Below are 18334 nucleotides of genomic sequence, written 5' to 3'. Positions count from 1 at the left end.
CACTGGTAACTATTAGTTTATTCTCTATATCTATGGATCTGTTTGTTTTCTTCTATTCATTCATTTCTTGGATTCTACATGTAAGTGATATCATATGCTGTTTTGTCTTTCTCTGATTTATTTTACTAAGCATAATACTCTCCTAGGTCCATCTATATTTTTGTACAAAGCAAAATTTCATTATTTTTTATGAATGAGTGAGTGATATGTATAATATATTATGAACATTGGAGTGCGTGTATCTCTTTGAATTAGTGTCTTTATTTCCTGCAGACAAATACCCAGAAGTCGGATTGCTGGATTATATGATAGTTCTATTGCTTTTTTTTTTTTGCTATTTTTTTTTGAGGAAACTCAATATAGCTTCCACAGTGGCTGTACCAATTTATATTCCCACCAACAATGAGCAAGGGTTCCCTTTTCTCCACATCCTTGCCAACATTTGTTATTTGTAGTCTTTTTGGTGATAGCCATTCCGACAGGTGGGAGGTGATATCTCATTGCGGTTGTGATTTGCATTTCTTTAATAATTAGCGATGCTGAGCATCTTTTCATTGCCAGTTGGCCATTCCTATGTCTTCTTTGGAAAAATGATTATTCAAGTTTTCTGCCCATTTTTCAATCGGGTTGTTTCCTTTTTTGATATTGAGTTCTGTGGGCTATTTATATATTTTGGATATTAATCCCTTACCAGTCATATCATTTGCAATTATTTTCTCCCATTCTGTACACTTTTTTTTGTCAGTAGTTTCCTTTGCTGTGCCAAAGCTCTTAAGTTTAATTACATGCCATTTGTTTATTTTTGCTTTTGTTTCCTTTGCCTTAGGAAGAAAAAAAATCCCTCCCCCAAATTGCTACAATATATGTCAGAGTATTCTACCTATGTTTTCTTCAAGTTTTATCATATCTGGTCTTACATTTAGGTCTTTAATCCATTTTTTTTTATGGTATGAGAAATGTTCTAATTTCATTCTTTTACTCGCCCTTTACTCTTAAAAATATATATATATTTCTTTGGCTGTGCTAGGTCTTACTTGCAGCACGCAGGATCTTTAGTTGTCCCATGTGGGATCTTTAGCTGGGGCATGTAGGATCTTTAATTTTTATTATTTATCTATTTTTGGCTGTGCTGGGTCTTCATTGCTGCATGGGCTTTCTTTTTAGTGTGCAGGCTTCTCATTGCAATGGCTTCTCTTGTTGTGGAGCACGGGCTCTAGATGGTGGACTTCAGTAGTTGCAACTTGCGGACACAGTAATTGTGACACACAGGCCCAATTTTCCTGCAACATGTGGGAACTTCCTGGACCTGGAATCAAACCCATGTCCCCTGCATTGGCAGGTGGACTCTCAACTACTGGACCACCAGGGAAGTCCCCATGTGGGATCTTTAGTTGTATCATGTGAACTCTTAGTTGCAGCACGTGGGGTCTAGTTTCCTGACCAGGGATGGAACTCGGGCCCCCTGCTTTGGGAGTGTGGAGTCTTAGCCACTGGACCCCCAGGGAAGTCCCTTGTCCTTTACTCTTGAGGTGACTTTCTCTGAATATAGAATTCTGGGTTGACACTTCTTTCAGGGCCTGAAACGTGTTGTGTTTGTTGTCTTTGGCCTCTCTGGTTTCTGATGAGATATTCAGTCATTCAAATTGTTTTCCACCTATATGTAAGGTGTCATCTCTGTCTTGCTGCTTTCGGGATTTTTTTTCTTTTCTTTAATTCTCATAAGTTTGATTATGATGTATCTTGACATAAATTTCTTTAGATTCAATGTATGTGAAGTTCATTCAGCTTCTTGACTCTATACATTTGTGTCCTTTGCCATATTCTGGAAAAGTTTTAGTCATTATTTCTTTGAGTATTTCTCTGTTCTACCCTCCTTCTCCATATCTTCTGGGACTCTGACACCACACGTACTAGATCTTTTGTTAACAGTCCTACAGGTCCTTGAGGCTCTATTTTATTTATTTTTTTGTTCTTGTTGTTTTCCAAGTTATCTTCCCTCTGTTGTTTAGACTGGGTAATTTCTATTGGTTTATCTTCAAATCCACTGATTCATTCTTCTGTTGTTAAGTTCACCCATTGAGATTTTTACTTGGGCTATTGTAGTTTTCGGTTCCAAAATGTTTCTCTTGTTCTTTATATCTTCTATTTCTCTGCTGAGACTTGAGGCATTTCTAGGATGGCTGCTTTAAAATCCTTAGCATAGACTTGTAACATCTGAGACATTCTAGTGTTGGCATTTGTCTTTTTTCATTTGAGTTGAAATTTTGTCAGTTCTTGGTACAATGATTTTTTTTTTTCAGTGGGTTTTGTCATACATTGATATGAATCAGCCATAGATTTACACGTATTCCCCATCCCGATCCCCCCTCCCACCTCCCTCTCCACCCGATTCCTCTGGGTCTTCCCAGTGCACCAGGCCCGAGCACTTGTCTCATGCATCCCACCTGGGCTGGTGATCTGTTTCACCATAGATAGTATACATGCTGTTCTTTTGAAATATCCCACCCTCACATTCTCCCACAGAGTTCAAAAGTCTGTTCTGTATTTCTGTGTCTCTTTTTCTGTTTTGCATATAGGGTTATCGTTACCATCTTTCTAAATTCCATATATATGTGTTAGTATGCTGTAATGTTCTTTATCTTTCTGGCTTACTTCACTCTGTATAAGGGGCTCCAGTTTCATCCATCTCATTAGGACTGGTTCAAATGAATTCTTTTTAACAGCTGAGTAATATTCCATGGTGTATATGTACCACAGCTTCCTTATCCATTCGTCTGCTGATGGGGGTACAATGATTTTTAAAAATTGAATTCTAAATATTTTGGGTATTATGAGACTGGATCGTATTTAAATCTTCTCTTTTAGCAGGCCTTCTCTGACATGCGGCTAGTTGGGGAAGGGCTATGCCACCTCCTGCGAGCTGGGGTAGGGTCTAAGCTCCTATTCAGCCTTTGTAGGCAGGGGTGGAAGGGGGGCTGCGGTTCTGCAGGGTGTGGCTGGAGGACAGCCCTTACTGTCTCTAACTTTTCTGTGCTGCTGGACTGTCCTTTTCCTCGTCCACTGCTTAGAGAAAGCAGGCTTTTGTTGGGGCTTCCTTTGTGTGTTGGTGTTTCTAGGCGGTAAGCTTCTCTATCCCTCAGCTTGGGATACATGAAACAAAAAGAAAATCTAAGGAGTTTTTTGCTGTATTGTTCTTCAGGTCTTGAGGATCCTAGCCAGTCTGCCATCTCATCACCTTTTGTAGTCTCATGCTTGTTTTATAAAAAATGTCCAAGGTTTCTAGCCGCACTTAGGAGGAGGAACAGGGAAAAGCCCATCTGTTCCATTTCTCCAGAAGCCAGGAGGGGAGTCAGGCCTTATCTCTTTAAATTGTCCCATCTTTAGCCAGTGGGTCAAGCTTGCGCCTGTTGACATGACTCATTTTTGACAGTTTCCTTGAACCCTGAGACTTCCCTGGTGGCTCAGATGGTAAAAGCATCTGCCTACAGTGTGGAAGAAACCAGGTTTGATCCCTGGGTCAGGAAGATCCCCTGGAGAAGGAAATGGCACCCCACTCCAGTACTCTTGCCTGGAAAATTCCATGGACGGAGGAGCCTACAGTCCATGGGGTCGCAAAGAGTCGGACATGACTGAATGACTTCACTTTCACTTTTGGACCCTGAGATGTTCTAGGCTCCCCCTGTGCTCTCCCTGCCCCAGACCCAGGATCAGTCTCTTCTACAAGCAGCCCTGGATGGCCTAAGAGTCCTGGGAAGCCCTTTATCTTAGTCTGTTCAGGCTGTGATAACAAAATACCATGGATTAGGTGACCTAAACAATAGACATATTTCTCACAGTTCCAGAGACTGGGAAGTCCACATTCAAGTCAGAGTCAGTTCTTGGTGAGGGCTCTTTCCTGCTTTGTTGGACAGCTGTCTTCTTGCTATGTTCTTATATGGCCTTTCCTCAGTACATGTTTGTAGGGAGAGAGTCTGGGGTTGGGGCTTGGACATAGGAATTTAGGGGTGGGCTCACAATCATGCAGCCCATATCCCATTCCCCTTGCCAATGAGTGGTTCAGGCACGGGCCTTCTCTCTTCCTAGAGAAGATGACAGGGAGTCACGGGCTCCCTCCTTTCTCTACTTGGGGCATCTGGTGTTGGGGCCACTTACTTGCTGCCAGCTTCAAGACAAGGCCAGCACAGACAGGGCAGAGCCAAGAGCATCCCAGGACTGGGAGCTGGAGCCCTGCTTCTCCTGTCTACAGACAAGCTGTCCTGTTTTGGTCCTCATTCTGCCTTACCCCTGACCTGCCTCAATCAGCAGCTGAGAAAAGAAAATGTACCATAGGTCAGTGTATCACTTTGTCTCTGTCACGAAAACCTCTGATCTGAACCCTAAAGAAACCACACACACACTGCTTTACACTTTTCACATTTCTGTTTATTGTTCCTTCTCAGGAAAACCATTGATAAGTGCCTTTCACGGGGGAGGGAAGGCAATGCTGGAAGTGTTCTCAGGATCCCAGGCTGGATTCTCAGGTGGTAACCTAGGAAGCCAGAGATCCAGGAGACCAGGCCCTCAGGGTCCTGGAGCTGGGGATGCCCCCTAATGAGAAGTTCAAGGGCAGCTCCACATGGGGCCCTGTGCTTTTCTTCTCAGCCCAGGTTGTTCATCAGGGCCTGGGCCTGCTTTAACTCTGCAGAGGGGAGAGGCGGGCAGGCAGGCGGCAGTTAGGCGGGATCTCAGGGCGCCCCTTACCCTCCTGATACAGCTGAGCCTCACCTGCCAGGAGGACCTGGAACTTGTCTGCTGAGAGGGACATGGCGACAGGTTGGGTCGGGGCACCTGGGGCAGCTGCAACCTCCAGCCGCAGGTGTACCAAAGGCTCCTCCACCGCACGCAGCAGGCTAGAGCTCAGGGTGTAGTCCACCCGCCAGCCCACGCCGACCAGCCTGTTCACTGCGAGACCAAGAGGGGCTTGAGGTCACAGGCCAGGGAGCCAGGCAACCCGAGCCCTCACCCTGGCTCAGCCCTGAACCCTCCAGGGCTCTGTGGCCTTTGAGAGGCTCTCATCCCGCTGACCCAGGAACTCAGAGATTACCCAGAGCAGGTCTCAGAGGAGAGACACTGGCTGGAGCCAGGAATCCCAGCCATGTGACTGCTTGACGTGATGCGGTTAAGTATCCTTTCTGAGGACAAACACCTCCCAAGCCACAGGCACCTTCCAGAATGGAGCCCAGCCCCCACCCGGGCCCACCCTGCACTCACCCCGCAAGCTGCAGGCCCGCAGGCGCTCCTGCAGGGGGCTCTGCTTCTCCTCGTAGCAGCGACAGAGGCTGGCCGCGTGCTCTGGGGACGAAAGGAGGTCCCCTGAGCGAGCAGGTGGGGGCTCGGGCTTAGGTGGCTCAGAGCGCAGGTCTCAGGCTCCTGGCCCAGAGAAGGCAAGGTGCGTCCCAGGGTCACACAGCCTGACCTCTGCCCAGCACCCCTCGGCCCAGGGGTCACCCACCTGTAGGTCGTCCCCATACCTTTGGGCAGCCCCAGCTGCTGCAGCTCGCTGGACAAGGACTCGCCATCCACGCTGTGCTTGGCTGCACTGGAGAGGATGAAACTCAGCACCGCCACCGTGGCCTTCACATCGCCTGACTCTGGGGGGAGCCGTGGGTGGAGTGGGGGTGTCACTGCGGCCCCAAACACCTCCTTGTGGCCCCACTATCTTCAGCTCAGAGTCCCCAGGCCTCCTAAAGCCACGAGCACTGCCACTGCGCCGCCGGGAGCTGGTGGAGGCCCTGGGGTGGCAGGGCTTTCCTTCCTTATCTCCTCCGCCGAGGCCAGCGGGTCAGAGAGGGCCGGGAGGAGGGGCCCCTGTGCCAGGCCCCAGGCTGAATACCCAGGGTCACCCAAAGGTCTGTGGAGCCAGTGGGGTGCTCACCAAACCTGGCGTCCGCAGTGAGCTTCAGGATCTTCTCGTACTGTGAAGAAAGGAGGCCCTCAGGGCGGGGCTGGTCCCCTGCTCACCAGCCCCCTGGCCTGGACCCTGTGGTAAGGACACGAGGTATCCAGGGAGGGTGGGAGCTGATCACCCACCCTCCTCGGTCTGGTGCACTTTCAGGGCAGTGGGGTCCCCGGGTCATGGGACCACGGCGGGCAGGGGCCTGTACTCACGTCAAGCCCGTCTCCCAGAAGGTCCTTCAGCACCTGGCCACACAGCAGCCTCAGCTTCACAGAGGACTGGAGGGGGAAGCCTTGTATCAGCCGGACTGACCCACCTTACACAGGCACGCTGACGGCCTGGCTCAGAAAGGGCTGGCCGCATGATCAGTCACACAGCGTGTGAGAATGGCCCAAGAGGGCTGAGGTCCCAACTCAAGAGTGACCTCACCACCCTCCACGCCCCCCGCAAGAGCCCCCAGCTGCAATCCCTCCCTGCCCCCACCCCCAAGATCCCCTGCACTCAACAATCTTGGCCAGCGTGCTGATCTCTGCCAGGACCCAGTCAGGACAGTCCAGGTCACCACAGAATCGGAACCTCTGCAAGAGAGTGAGGTAGGTGGTCAGGCTGGAGGGCAGGCCGACACATGCCCAGGTGTCTCCTGAGCTACTGCTCCTCCGGCTTCCTGCTCCCTGTCCAAGATGGACGAGCTCTGGCCACTTGTTCTCCCCTACTACCAGGCTGTTTAGAGAACACTCTCCCTGATTCTTCCTGCCACCAAACCTTGTTCTGATGCGTGTCCCAGGCATTCACCTGCTCTGTGGACAAGCCTGGGTGCCTGCTCTGTGGGAGAACCCACTGTAAGCGCTTGGGGGTGCCACATGGAACACATGACCCTCTCACCTCCTCCTCTTTCCCTCTCCAGCTCCAGCTACACTGGCCTCCCTGTTGCTTCTGTTGCAAATTAAACGTGGCTTGCTCTCTCATTTCACTCAGGTCTCTGCCCAAATGACACCTCTTCTGATGGGCTTTCTCTATTTGCTTTCTTAAATAGCCCCTCACACAAGGTAATTTGGGAAGGTCAGCAAATGTATTCATTATCTTGATCGTGATAATGTTTTCATGAGCATACACATCAAAACTTACTGAACCATACATTTACACATGTATGATTTATGTTAATTTTATCTCAAAGAAGCCGTTTAAACAGTTCTTCACCATCATGTTCTAGCTCCTTCTCTTCCTTTTTGATCTCCACAGCGTTTATCACACCACATATCACATTTTATTATTTATTCAAGGTCTGTCTTCTGTTAGAACGCAAACCCACCCAGTCAACCACATATTGATAATATCCTCCACCTGCCTGATCCACTGTCCTTTGCCCTGTTTCTGAAGCAAAGCTCTAATGCACGCAATGTACATGCTCATCTCTCCACGCCTCCACCTGCATTGCTTTCAGATATTGGGATCAAAACCCGCAAACTGGAGACACCGTGAATCCACGTTCTCCTGATTCTGTCGGGCCCTCAAGGCAGCCCCATTAACTCCATGTCTTCCACTTTGCCCCACTGTTCACCTTATCAGTCACTTCAGACCTGCTCCAGACCCTTCCACCTCCAAACCTTTCTGGCCTGCCACCCCCTTGATCACACGTGACCCCAGTGAAGTCCTCTAGCCATGGTCACAAATGACTTTTGTCACTAAACCTAGTCTTCCTTCCTTAGTTCATCAACAACAGCGGACACAAACCCATCCTTCTTCTTGAAGCCACACACTCTTCTAGATTTCTCCCTCTGGCCTGGCCTCTGTCTCATTTGCTGGTCCACCCCTCCTGAACCGCAGCCCCCAAATGGTGATCTCTGCAGACTGCCTGCTGTCATTACTCTGAGGCAAGGCACTGGGACCGCTGGTGAGGTGGTGGGGTGTTAAGCAAAGTCTGGGGCTTCTTTCCCTACTTCAGGGATTTTTAATTGTTTTGTGGCAAGGACTCATCAGGCATCTGGTGAAGTCTACAGGCCTCTCTCAAAACAATGTTTTCAAATGAATAAAGTACACAGGGAAAACTACATAGTAAAAGACACTAATTAAAAGTTATCAAAATAGGTAGTTCCCTGGTGGCCTAGTGGTTAGGATCCTGGGCTTTCACTGCTGTGGCCCTCGGTTCAATCCCCGATCGGGGAACAGAGATCCCTCAAGCCACATGGTGTGGCGGGAAAAAAAAGTTATCAAAATATTCAAAACCAATTGGTGATGTGACATATGTTTTAATTCAAGTGATGACAGTAATTTGGAAATGAGCATAAATATGTAAATAATCCCAACAGCTGTGACATGAAAATATCTGATTTCCATTAGTGACAAAGTCAGAGGTGCTGCTAATAATACTGAGGTCCGTTGCCAACAATCATAACTGGAGGAAATATTAAATTTCAGTTTGAAGTTAGTGAAAGTTGAGATATAGTATTTTTCCTAAGTTCACGGGCCCCTGACTTCTACCCATTGGACTATTTTATCATCTCTGGACTTTCTCTGACTTCTACCATCTCTATATTATTTACATTTCTACTATAAGAATGTGTTCTTTGTGTAACTTCTCCCATCCAAGTACTAACCAGGCCCGACCCTGCTTAGCTTCCGAGATCAGACGAGATCGGGCGCGTTCAGGGTGGTATGGCCGTAGACGCCTTGTGTTAACTTCTTAAAATACCGGCATTTCTCTAGGTTCTGTCCTAGGCCCTCTCTTCTGAACTCACACTGTGGCTGAGACAGATCATCTTTCTGCAGATGACTCCCAAATTTATAACTGCCATCGTATTGTAGATTCTCTTCTGAGCTCCATACCCTAAATTCCAGACTGTCTCCTACCCAGGTGCACCTGGAGGCTTAGAGGCCTCACTCAGCATGTATCACAGTGACTGGTTCTCTTCCCTCTGAAACCTGCCCCGCCACCACTGAGCACCAGCACCTGGGAACCAAGCCCAGCTCCCTCCCTCCCCCTTCTCCCTCATGCATTTAGCCTCTGAGCCCCGCTGATCTCGTCCACCTCTATCTCCGCGCTCTCTCAAGTCACTACCATCTCCTGGGTGGGGGAGTGTCTGCTGCCCCAGGCTCTTCCTCCTTTCCCTGCTGTCCTTTCTTAAAAGTCCAAACTCTCTGAAGACCCAGCAAGCTGTGGTCTTTGCCTATCAGTCGTTCACTAGCCTCTAGTTTCTACTCTTCCAGGTGATGAAATGTATTCATTCCTAGGGTTCCGAGCTCTCACTCACCTTAAGTCTTTGAATACTGTCCCCTTTCTGAAGATAACAGCCTCCCACCAGCCCTCTTCCATGCCTCCCAATTCCTGGTACACTAGCTGCTTTCTTTCTGCCCCAGCAAGCTTTCTTCCCGGCTCCCAGGCCCTCAGGCGATGTCATCCTTGGGAAGCCTTCAGGCATTATGCACAAGGTGAGTTTAGTCCCTCCCGGCTCAGGTCTTAATTATGACTGCCCATTCAAGCCTCCAACTCTGCCCTTCCCCCCTGCAGCCCAAGTCCTAATGCCTGGCACAGTGCCTGATATACAGAGACACTCACAATCTGTTAAAGGAATCAATGAATGGATAAGTTGAGAAGTTTCCACCCCGTATATACTCCTCTGTGCCTCTGGGAAGAACAAAGGGATTTCCTAACAGTGCAGGAGATTGAGCCAAATTGTCATAAGTGTTTCTCCAAGTTCCACAGGAAGGCTGGGAGGTGGGCGCCTTTGGGACGTCCTACTAGGGCAGAAAAAGGCCTGGAGAGACAAGACCCAGCTCCTGCCCCTGGGAGTTTGGGCCCTTCCTTCCAGTCAAGACACTCCAAGCCTGCCGTCCCGCCCTGCTGGAGGAGGACGGAGCGAGGCTTTTCTTTACCAGACCCTCGGCTTTAACGACCGCACCCAAGTGTCTGCTCCGCGGCCCGGGCAGATTCCCCATCTCCTCGCGTCCAGCGCCCCACCCTTCCCGCAGCAGCGGCGGGGGGATTTGGGGGTTCCTACCGTGCCCGCCCCCAGCAACCACAGCCTCATATCAACCCTCATCCCTCACCATTGCTCCAGGAAGCCCGCGCCCAGGACTTTCACCTTCCTGTCGCGCCGGGTCAGCTGATGCAGCGGTCACGTGGCCCTGGGGCGGGGCTTCCTTGGATCACGAGTCGCCCAACCCCGAGTTGCTGGAGCGAGACACGGGGTCCCTTTGTCAGTCCCCAGAACCTTTCTCCGGAAAGGACCAGCGCCAACCCCCAGGTTAACTGAAAGCAGAACCAAAGCAGCAGGAAGAGGGAGTGGAAGCCGTTTAATTTGTTCTCTTTAAGGCAGGGGAGGTCTTCCTTTCTGCAGTCGTATTCAGGTCGTTTCCGTGTTTTGCATCAGTAAACAGCTCCCTTACTATACAGGTGTGAAGTGAAGTCGCTCAGTCGTGTTCGACTCTTGGCGACCCCGTGGACTGTAGCCTACCAGGCTTCTCCGTCAATGGGATTCTCCAGGCAAGAATACTGGAGTGGGTTACCATTTCCTTCTCCAGGGAATCTTCCCAACCCAGGGATCGAACCTGGGTCTCCTGCATTGGAGGCAGACGCTTTAACCTCTGAGCCATCAGGGAATCCCTAACAGGTGTGGGTTGTGACAACAGATAAAAATTTAAAACCTTACTGGAATAGAATGCCCATACAGGAAATTGTACATAGTACAAGTACAGAGCTTAATGAATTCGTAAACCGTACGCCCCATGTAACCGACACCCAAATAAGGAAACATTACCAGTACCCCAGATACTGCCTTCAAGTGCCTGGTAGTGCCTGGGTATTTTATTTCATTTTGATGAATCCCTTTAGTTGCATAGCAAAAAGCCTGTAACAGTTGATATGCTCAGAATGCTTTTGCAGCTTCACCAACATCAGCTGTTTATTTTAATTTTTCTCAATCTAGTGGGAGAGAAAAAAGGTTGCTTTAAGTTGTATACAATAGTCTGCTTACTGGTGAGCTTGAAGTAGTGAATAGGCCAGGAAAACTAAGTTTCCAGTATTCGCTTAAATAGATAAAAACAAACAAAAGATAGCAACAACAAAAATACACTAGAGTATAAACTAATGACCAAAAAAGAAATTGAACAGTTTGATTTCTCTCTTTAGTTCCATGCCTCTCACCTATACAGTAGACCCTGATTGTTTTATTGTTGCAGACTTTCAAGCTTTCAAAGGACAGATAGAGCCCATGACAATTAAACCACTCCATAAATACAAAGAGATAGAAAGTTAATTTTTGCTAAAATTGATCACACTTAAAAAGATCTTTTTAAAAATCAATTTCAGTACAATGAAATCAATAGTGTTGCAATATACCATATCAAAATTTTTTTTCTTTAAAGAGGACAAGAATAGTTCCAAAAGAAGAAATGAATTGATGCATTTAGGAAATCATTATTTAAAAAAAGAAAAAAATTAGAAATAGGTGAAAACTGCCCTAAGTTGATAGGGTATTTGAAAGACAAAACAGCAAACATCAAACAGACAATTTATTTAAATTTGGAAATAAGGCAAAAGGCAGGTGGCATGTCCTTTTAATGTCATACTGGAGCATTGTCTCACAGATTTGTTTTACAAATAAAGATTATTTGACTATTTAGACCAGTAGTTATCAAACTTTTAGAGTGTTTAAGAATCACCTGCTGGGCTTGTTACAACAGTACTGGGCTCCACCCCCAGAATTTTTGTAATTAATTAGCTCTGGAATGAGACCTGAAAATTTGCATTTCCAACAGGTTCCCTGGTCTACTGAGAAATCCAGTTTGGGGACTATACTTTGAAAGCCACTAATGTAGGAAAATGTATCTGAAAATTATATGTTAACTCATGATTTTCTGTCTGTTAGAAAAGATAACCCCAAAGATTACAATTTCATTGCCCCATATGTAATTATCAGGTTTTTGTCTCTCAGCACACACTTTGAAATGCCTCTGCCTGTGCACTAGAAATATTTCTCAACACAGACATAGAGAACAGACTTAAGGACACGAGGGTGGGGGAGGAAGGAGAGGGTGAGATGTATGGAGACAGTAACATGGAAACTTACATTACCGTATGTAAAATAAATTAGCCAATGGGAATTATCTGTATGACTCAGGAAACTCAGACAGGGACTCTGTATCAACCAAGAGGGGTAGGGTGGGGAGGGAGATGGGAAGGAGGTTCAGAGGAGGGGAAATATGTATCCCTATGACTGATTCATGTTGATGTATGGCAGAAACCAACAAAATTCTGTAAAGTAATTATCCTTCAATTAAAAAAAAACAAAACTTCTCAAAATGTTCCATGGGGACTTTCCCGGTGATCCAATGTTTAAGACTCTGTGCTGCCAATGCAGGGGGCATGGGTTGGATCCCTGGTTGGGAACTAAAGTTCCACATGCCGTGTGGCCAAAAGATTTTTTAAAAAAGTTCTTTGAATTAGCTTTACCATCTTACTGTTCCCTCATTAATTAAATATTTGACATGCTTCCCTCCACTTGTATGAAAGTCTTGTTTTTCATTTTTTTGCAAATTAAACTTTGATACAGTATACTCGTATACTAGCCCTGGACAGGAGTATATAGATACTATATTTTAATACTAGATGTATTCCCCTTAAAGTCAGGAGCAGTAATGCACTCTCATTATGACCCAACATTATCCTAGAGGTGCTATGGCCTGGGCTTCTCAACTGGGGTGATTTCGCCTTCCGAGGGGATATTTGATAATGTCTGGAGATATTTTTAGTTGTCATAACTATAGAATTCTGGCATCCAGAGGACAGAGGGCAGGAACACTGCTAAACAGCCTGCAAGGCATGAGATAGTCCCCAGTAACAAAGAAAAGATGGCCAGGTGGCTAGGGGAGGATGCTGGAACATTGCGTATAGACCAGGCTCTCCAGACCCACCTGGGGTAGTGGAGTCAGAGGCCCACAGGTGAGCACCTGCTCATCCCAGCCCCATACACCCCACAGGTGGAGAGAAGAAGGCTTTATAAGGAGGTGGAGGCAAGCAGACAAGCGTGGATCTCATCTGTCTGCCTGAGAGAAAGCCCCAGGTCAGCAGTGGGAGGGTCAGCCCGCGTTCCTGAGCAAGTAGGGGATGGTCCTGGCCAGAACTCTGGAACTCTGGCTAGTTGAAGACCCCCGCCTTTTGCCCCACAGACCATCATGGGAGTCCTGTCCAGCCTCTGGCCATGAGGCGATTCTTTGACTTCTAACGCCGAGGCTCACCTTCCCTTTCTCTCTCACCTGCCACTCTCGTGCAGCCCCGCATTGAAGGTGAGTGTCTCTCTGAGGTGGTCTGAGGGGCTAGGGGTGCAGGCCCAGGGTCAGTGGCTTGGGCTGGATCGGGGGCCAGTCCCAGACCTGTCTCTGTGCACTGTCACCCTCAGCCGGGCCTCCTGCCCCGCACACAGCCACCGCTGGGGGCCAGGGGGTCCCCCACACTGAGGCTGCCCACTCCCTTGCAGCCCCAAAGCAGCTATGCACTCCCTCTCCAAGTCCCACACAAGCCCCGTGTCCATCCAGTCTGCTTCTCCTGACCTCAGAAACACTCGGTTTTGTACCCCCTACTCCTCACACCAGGTTCTCTGCCCAGGAGACGGCTGAAAGGGGAACTGGTTGCACCTGCTGGAGAAAGGCCTTAGGAAATCCGCTTCTTTAGGATTAGTTCCACCTTCATTCATTCACTTACCAAATACTCTTTTTCTCTATGCCAAGCTCTAGGGTGATAGGTCGAGCAGGGTGCATGCCCTAAAGAGTTCCCCTCTTTAGAGACAGACAGGCAGACTCTCAGGCTTCGGTTGTGTGGGCGCCCAGGATTGGGAAGGGGAGGGCCTCACCCACAAGAGCTGATGGTGGGTGTGAATATGGAGGGCGTGAGGGCGATCACAGGCCAAGGGTGTCCAGGCAGAGCTCAGCTTGTGAAACTGGGGTGGGGGCAGGCGCTGCTCTGTCTGGAAGGCCTCCTGAACTTGCCAACAGTTGGCCCTGGCTGGATCACAGGTAAAGGCTTCATGTTGATTTTTTTGTGTTCAGTCGTGCCCAACTCTGTATGACCCCATGGACCGTAGCTCACCAGGCTCCTCTGTCCATGAAATTTTCCAGGCAAGAATACTGGAGTGGGGTGCCATTTCCGATTCCAGGGGATCTTCCTGACCCAGGGATCAAGCCCACTTCTCTTGTGTCTCCTGCATTGGCAGGGGGATTCTTCACCATGAGTGCCACCTGGGAAGTAATATTTAGTACATTCGAATTACATAACTAAACATGATAATTTTAACAAAAAAATCACAAAATACAGGACTTCTGTGGTGGTCCAGTGGTTAAGACTCCACACTACCAATGCAGGGGGCACATGTTCGATTCCTGGTCAGTAAACTAAGATCCCATACGCCATGTGGTGCGGCCAAAAGATTTTTTAAAAAATTCTAAAATACAGAGAAGTTAAACAAAAATCTGTAAACCCTTTCTTTCCCCCCAAAAAACTGCTCTAACAGCCTGTTCCAACTTTTCCCCACACATGTGTAACTGTGACCTAATAAGAAATATACATTTGGTCTTTACCATGGGTTCCTGACACAGAGCTCCTAAATCCCTTGATGTTTCCTGGGCAGTAGCAGATTCTTTTGCTCTAATGAGGTGACTCTGGGTGGAGTCCTGGATAGCTTCAGCATGGCATCTGGTCACCAGGAAGACCGGGCCATGATTAGAAACTTGGATGGAACTTCCCCCAGTGGCTAAGACTCTGCACTTCCCAATACAGGAAGCCCAGGTTCGATCCCTGGTCAAGGAACTAGATCCCACATGCTACAGCTGAGAGTTCGCCTGCCACAACTGACACCCAAGTGCAGCCAAATAAATTAATTTTTTAAAAAGAGAAGCTTGGAGAGGGGCCGATGAGTGAATTAACCGTTGATTATGCCTTTGTGATGAAGCCTCCATAATGATCTGTGAACCAAAGGGCTTCCAGGTTGGTGTGCTGGGAGGTGGCACACCCCAACTCCACTGGGACAGAAGCTCCCGTCCTTGGAACTTTCCAGGCCTTGCCCAATGTGTCTCTTCATCTTACTGTTTAACTGTATCCTTTATCATGTTCTTTATTATATAGCAAATTGGTGAGCATAAGTGTTTGCCTAACTTCTGTGAACCATTATGACAAATTATTTCACCTGAGGAGGCAATTGTGAGAATCCTGATTTGTAGCCAACCTGGACTTACTGGGGGTGGTGGGGGCAACTCTTTGGGACTGGTGTATGGGGTAAGGGGAAATCTTGGGGACTGAGCCCTTCTCCTGCGTGGTTTGATGCTATCCGCAGGTAGATAGTGTCAGAACAGGATTGTAGGACTTTCAGCCAGAGAGTGGGTTGGTGAGGGGAGAAAACCACACTTTTGATGTCGGGGTATTCAGTGTGTGGAGGAATAGTTTTTCCTTTTACTGGCTATAAATATGAACTTCATGAAACGGTATACCATAGTCTATTTTGGAATCCAAGTTTTCACCCAGCAGTGACTAGTGGCAGGCTTTGAACAGACTAGGAATTGTGCGGGCCTTGCCCTGGGTTCCAGCAGGGATAAGAGCGCTATAACAGGAGTCTGGCCATGCTGCTGGGTGACCTTGGGTAAGCCTCTACCATCCTCAGAGCCTCCATTTTCTTAGTCAGATTAAAAGTGTGGGTAGTACAAGGTCAGTGTCTGAAAGGCAGAACTCCGTGTAAAGCTGGGCAGGCTGTGCACTGCACATTTTTAGGGGGAGAAGGGGGGGTATTCTTGTCATAATATGTGCGAAGGGAGCCCCCAGAGCTGAGGAATAAATGGGCCCTGCCCAAAGTGTGGTGTGTTAACCTGTTGGTACACAAGATGATATTAGGTGGTATGCAAATGCATTCCTTCTTATAGTTACTTTCTATTTGTAGTGAACGATACCGACTTTCCACTTGAAAAGCTTGTTAAACCACAATTTTGTTTGTTTTGGCCTTGCCGTGCGGCTTGAGAGATCTTAATTCCCCAACTAGGGATTGAACCCTGGGCCCTCAGTAGTAAGAGCACTGAGTCCTAACCTCTGGTGTGTGTGCTGAGCCCGTTCGATCATGTCCAACTCTTTGCGACCCCATGGACCATAGCCCACCAGGCTCCTCTGTCCATGGGCTTCTCCGGGCAAGAATACTGGAGTGGGTTGCCATGCCCTCCTCCAGGGGATCTTCCCGACCCAGGGATTGAACCCACATCTCTTACATCTCCTGCATTGGAAGGCAGGTTCTTTACCACTAGTGCCACCTGGGAAACTCCATAACTGCTGGACCACCAGGGAATTTCCTCCCCAGAGTTTCTGATCAGTAGATCAGAGGTGGAGCCTGATGATTTGAATTTCGAGCAAGTTCCCAAGTGATGCTTTGCTGCTCGTTCAGGGACCACACTTTGAGAACCACTTACCAAATTGTTTTCTTTGTAATACAGTTGTTTAGCTTTTAAAAATGAGTACATGTTCAACATCACTAACCATTAAGGAAATGCAAATTCAGACCATGGTAAGAGAACACGACATACTTACTAGAACAACTGAACTAAAACGAGGGGAACTGAAAAGTAGTGACCATATAAATACGAATAAAACTCTGTCATATGCGTCTGGTGGAAATATAATGTGGTCCAAACATTCTGGAAAACAGTTTGGCAGTTTCTTTTAAAAACTAAACATACATCTTAATATGACCTAGCAATTGTACTCCTGGGCATTTATCCCAGAAAGATAGAAACTTACATCTACACAAAAATCTATATGAGTGTTCATGGCAGATTTATTTGTAAAAGCCCCAAGCTGGAAACAGCCAAATATCCCTCAAATGATGGCTAAGAAAAGTGTTTTACAACCATATTACAAACTACTATTATTCACCTTAAAAATAAAAGTTATTTTACTAGCAGAAAATATGTTTCTTCGGAAATGGCAAAGGAACTGAAATTCTGGATAAGCAAGCTACATCTAAAGGCATAACCAAGTCCAACAAAGAAAGAAGAGAAATGTTATTTTATAGAGAAAGAGGAGAAGTTGAGAGGATTTGTTTTGAATGAAAGTCCACTGGAGGCTGATTCATGTCAATGTATGACAAAACCCACTGCAATGTTGCGAAGTAATTAGCCTCCAACTAATAAAAATAATTGAAAAAAAAAATAAAGATGTTGATAACTAGAAAAAAAAAAGTCCACTGGAGAAAAATGGGGGTTCAGGGTTGATGATGGTTTTCTGCTGGCTGTTGCTGAGGTAGTAAATTTCTTGTAGAAGATGCAATATATATCTTTCCCATTGGGGTCAAATTCACCCAAGTTCTGTAATTGACCCAGAGTGGTACTGGGCAACAGCTCCCTCTTCTGGCCTCTAGACTCCATTTTAGTGAGGTTTGCAGGCTCAGCTCAGCTCAGTTCAGTTCAGTCGCTCAGTCTTGTCTGACTCTTTGCGACCCCATGAACTGCAGCATGCCAGGCCTCCCTGTCCATCACCAACTCCCGGAGTCCACCCAAACCCATGTCCATCGAGTTGGTGATGCCATCCAACCATCTCATCCTCTGTCATCCCCTTCTCCTCCTGCCCCCAATCCCTCCCAGCATCAGTGTCTTTTCCAAGGAGTCAGCTCTTCGCATCAGGTGGCCAAAGTATTGGAGTTTCAGCTTCAACATCAGTCCTTCCAATGAACACCCAGGACTGATCTCCTTTAGGATGGACTGGTTGGATCTCCTTGCAGTCCAAGGGACTCTCAAGAGTCTTCTCCAACACCACAGTTCAAAAGCATCAATTCTTCGGTGCTCAGCTTTCTTCACAGTCCAACTCTCACATCCATACAGGACCACTGGAAAAACCATAGCCTTAACTAGATGGACCTTTGTTGGCAAAGTAATGTCTCTGCTTTTTAATATGCTATCTAGGTTGGTCATAACTTTCCTTCCAAGGAGTAAGTGTCTTTTAATTTCATGGCTGCAGTCACCATCTGCAGTGATTTTGGAGCCCAGGAAAAAAAAAAAGCCACTGTTTCTGCATCTATTTGCCATGAAGTGATGGGACCGGATGCCATGATCTTAGTTTTCTGAATGTTGAGCTTTAAGCCAACTTTTTCACTCTCCTCTTTCACTTTTATCAAGAGACTCTTCAGTTCGTCTTCACTTTCCGCCATAAGGGTGCTGTCATCTCCAAAACTGAGGTTATTGATATTTCTCTGGGCAATCTTGATTCCAGCTTGTGCTTACTCTGATTGTGGCTTGGGTCATGAACTCCTTTTTGCCAAATTCAGACTGAAATTGAAGAAAGTGGAGAAAACCACTAGACCATTCAGGTATAACCTAAATCAAATCCCTTATTACTATACAGTGGAAGTGAGAAATAGATTTAAGGGACTAGATCTGATA

The 18334-nt window shown here is 47.2% G+C and overlaps 1 protein-coding gene and 1 non-coding gene across 2 annotated transcripts; both read right to left on the bottom strand.

Moving 5' to 3' along the window:
- Nucleotides 1-4400: 4400 nt before the first annotated feature.
- COMMD4 (COMM domain containing 4) lies at nt 4401-10087 on the bottom strand. Its single transcript, XM_043434387.1, has 8 exons — nt 9980-10087; nt 6442-6513; nt 6148-6213; nt 5915-5954; nt 5511-5630; nt 5251-5331; nt 4765-4941; nt 4401-4678 (listed from the first exon to the last, which is right to left on the bottom strand). The coding sequence occupies exons 1-8, from the start codon at nt 9980-9982 to the stop codon at nt 4638-4640; spliced, it is 600 nt and encodes a 199-aa protein (XP_043290322.1). The 5' UTR covers nt 9983-10087; the 3' UTR covers nt 4401-4637.
- Nucleotides 10088-10459: 372 nt separating this feature from the next.
- Nucleotides 10460-10531, bottom strand: TRNAW-CCA. The gene has a single exon. It is a non-coding gene; the product is annotated as a tRNA-Trp (tRNA).
- Between the last annotated feature and the right edge of the window lie 7803 nt (nt 10532-18334).

The sequence above is a fragment of the Cervus canadensis genome, chromosome 17 (assembly GCF_019320065.1).
Source record: "Cervus canadensis isolate Bull #8, Minnesota chromosome 17, ASM1932006v1, whole genome shotgun sequence".
In the NCBI taxonomy this organism is placed as follows: domain Eukaryota; kingdom Metazoa; phylum Chordata; class Mammalia; order Artiodactyla; family Cervidae; genus Cervus; species Cervus canadensis.
The sequence above is the reverse complement of the archived record's forward strand: the minus strand, read 5'-3'. Positions and strand labels throughout refer to the sequence as shown.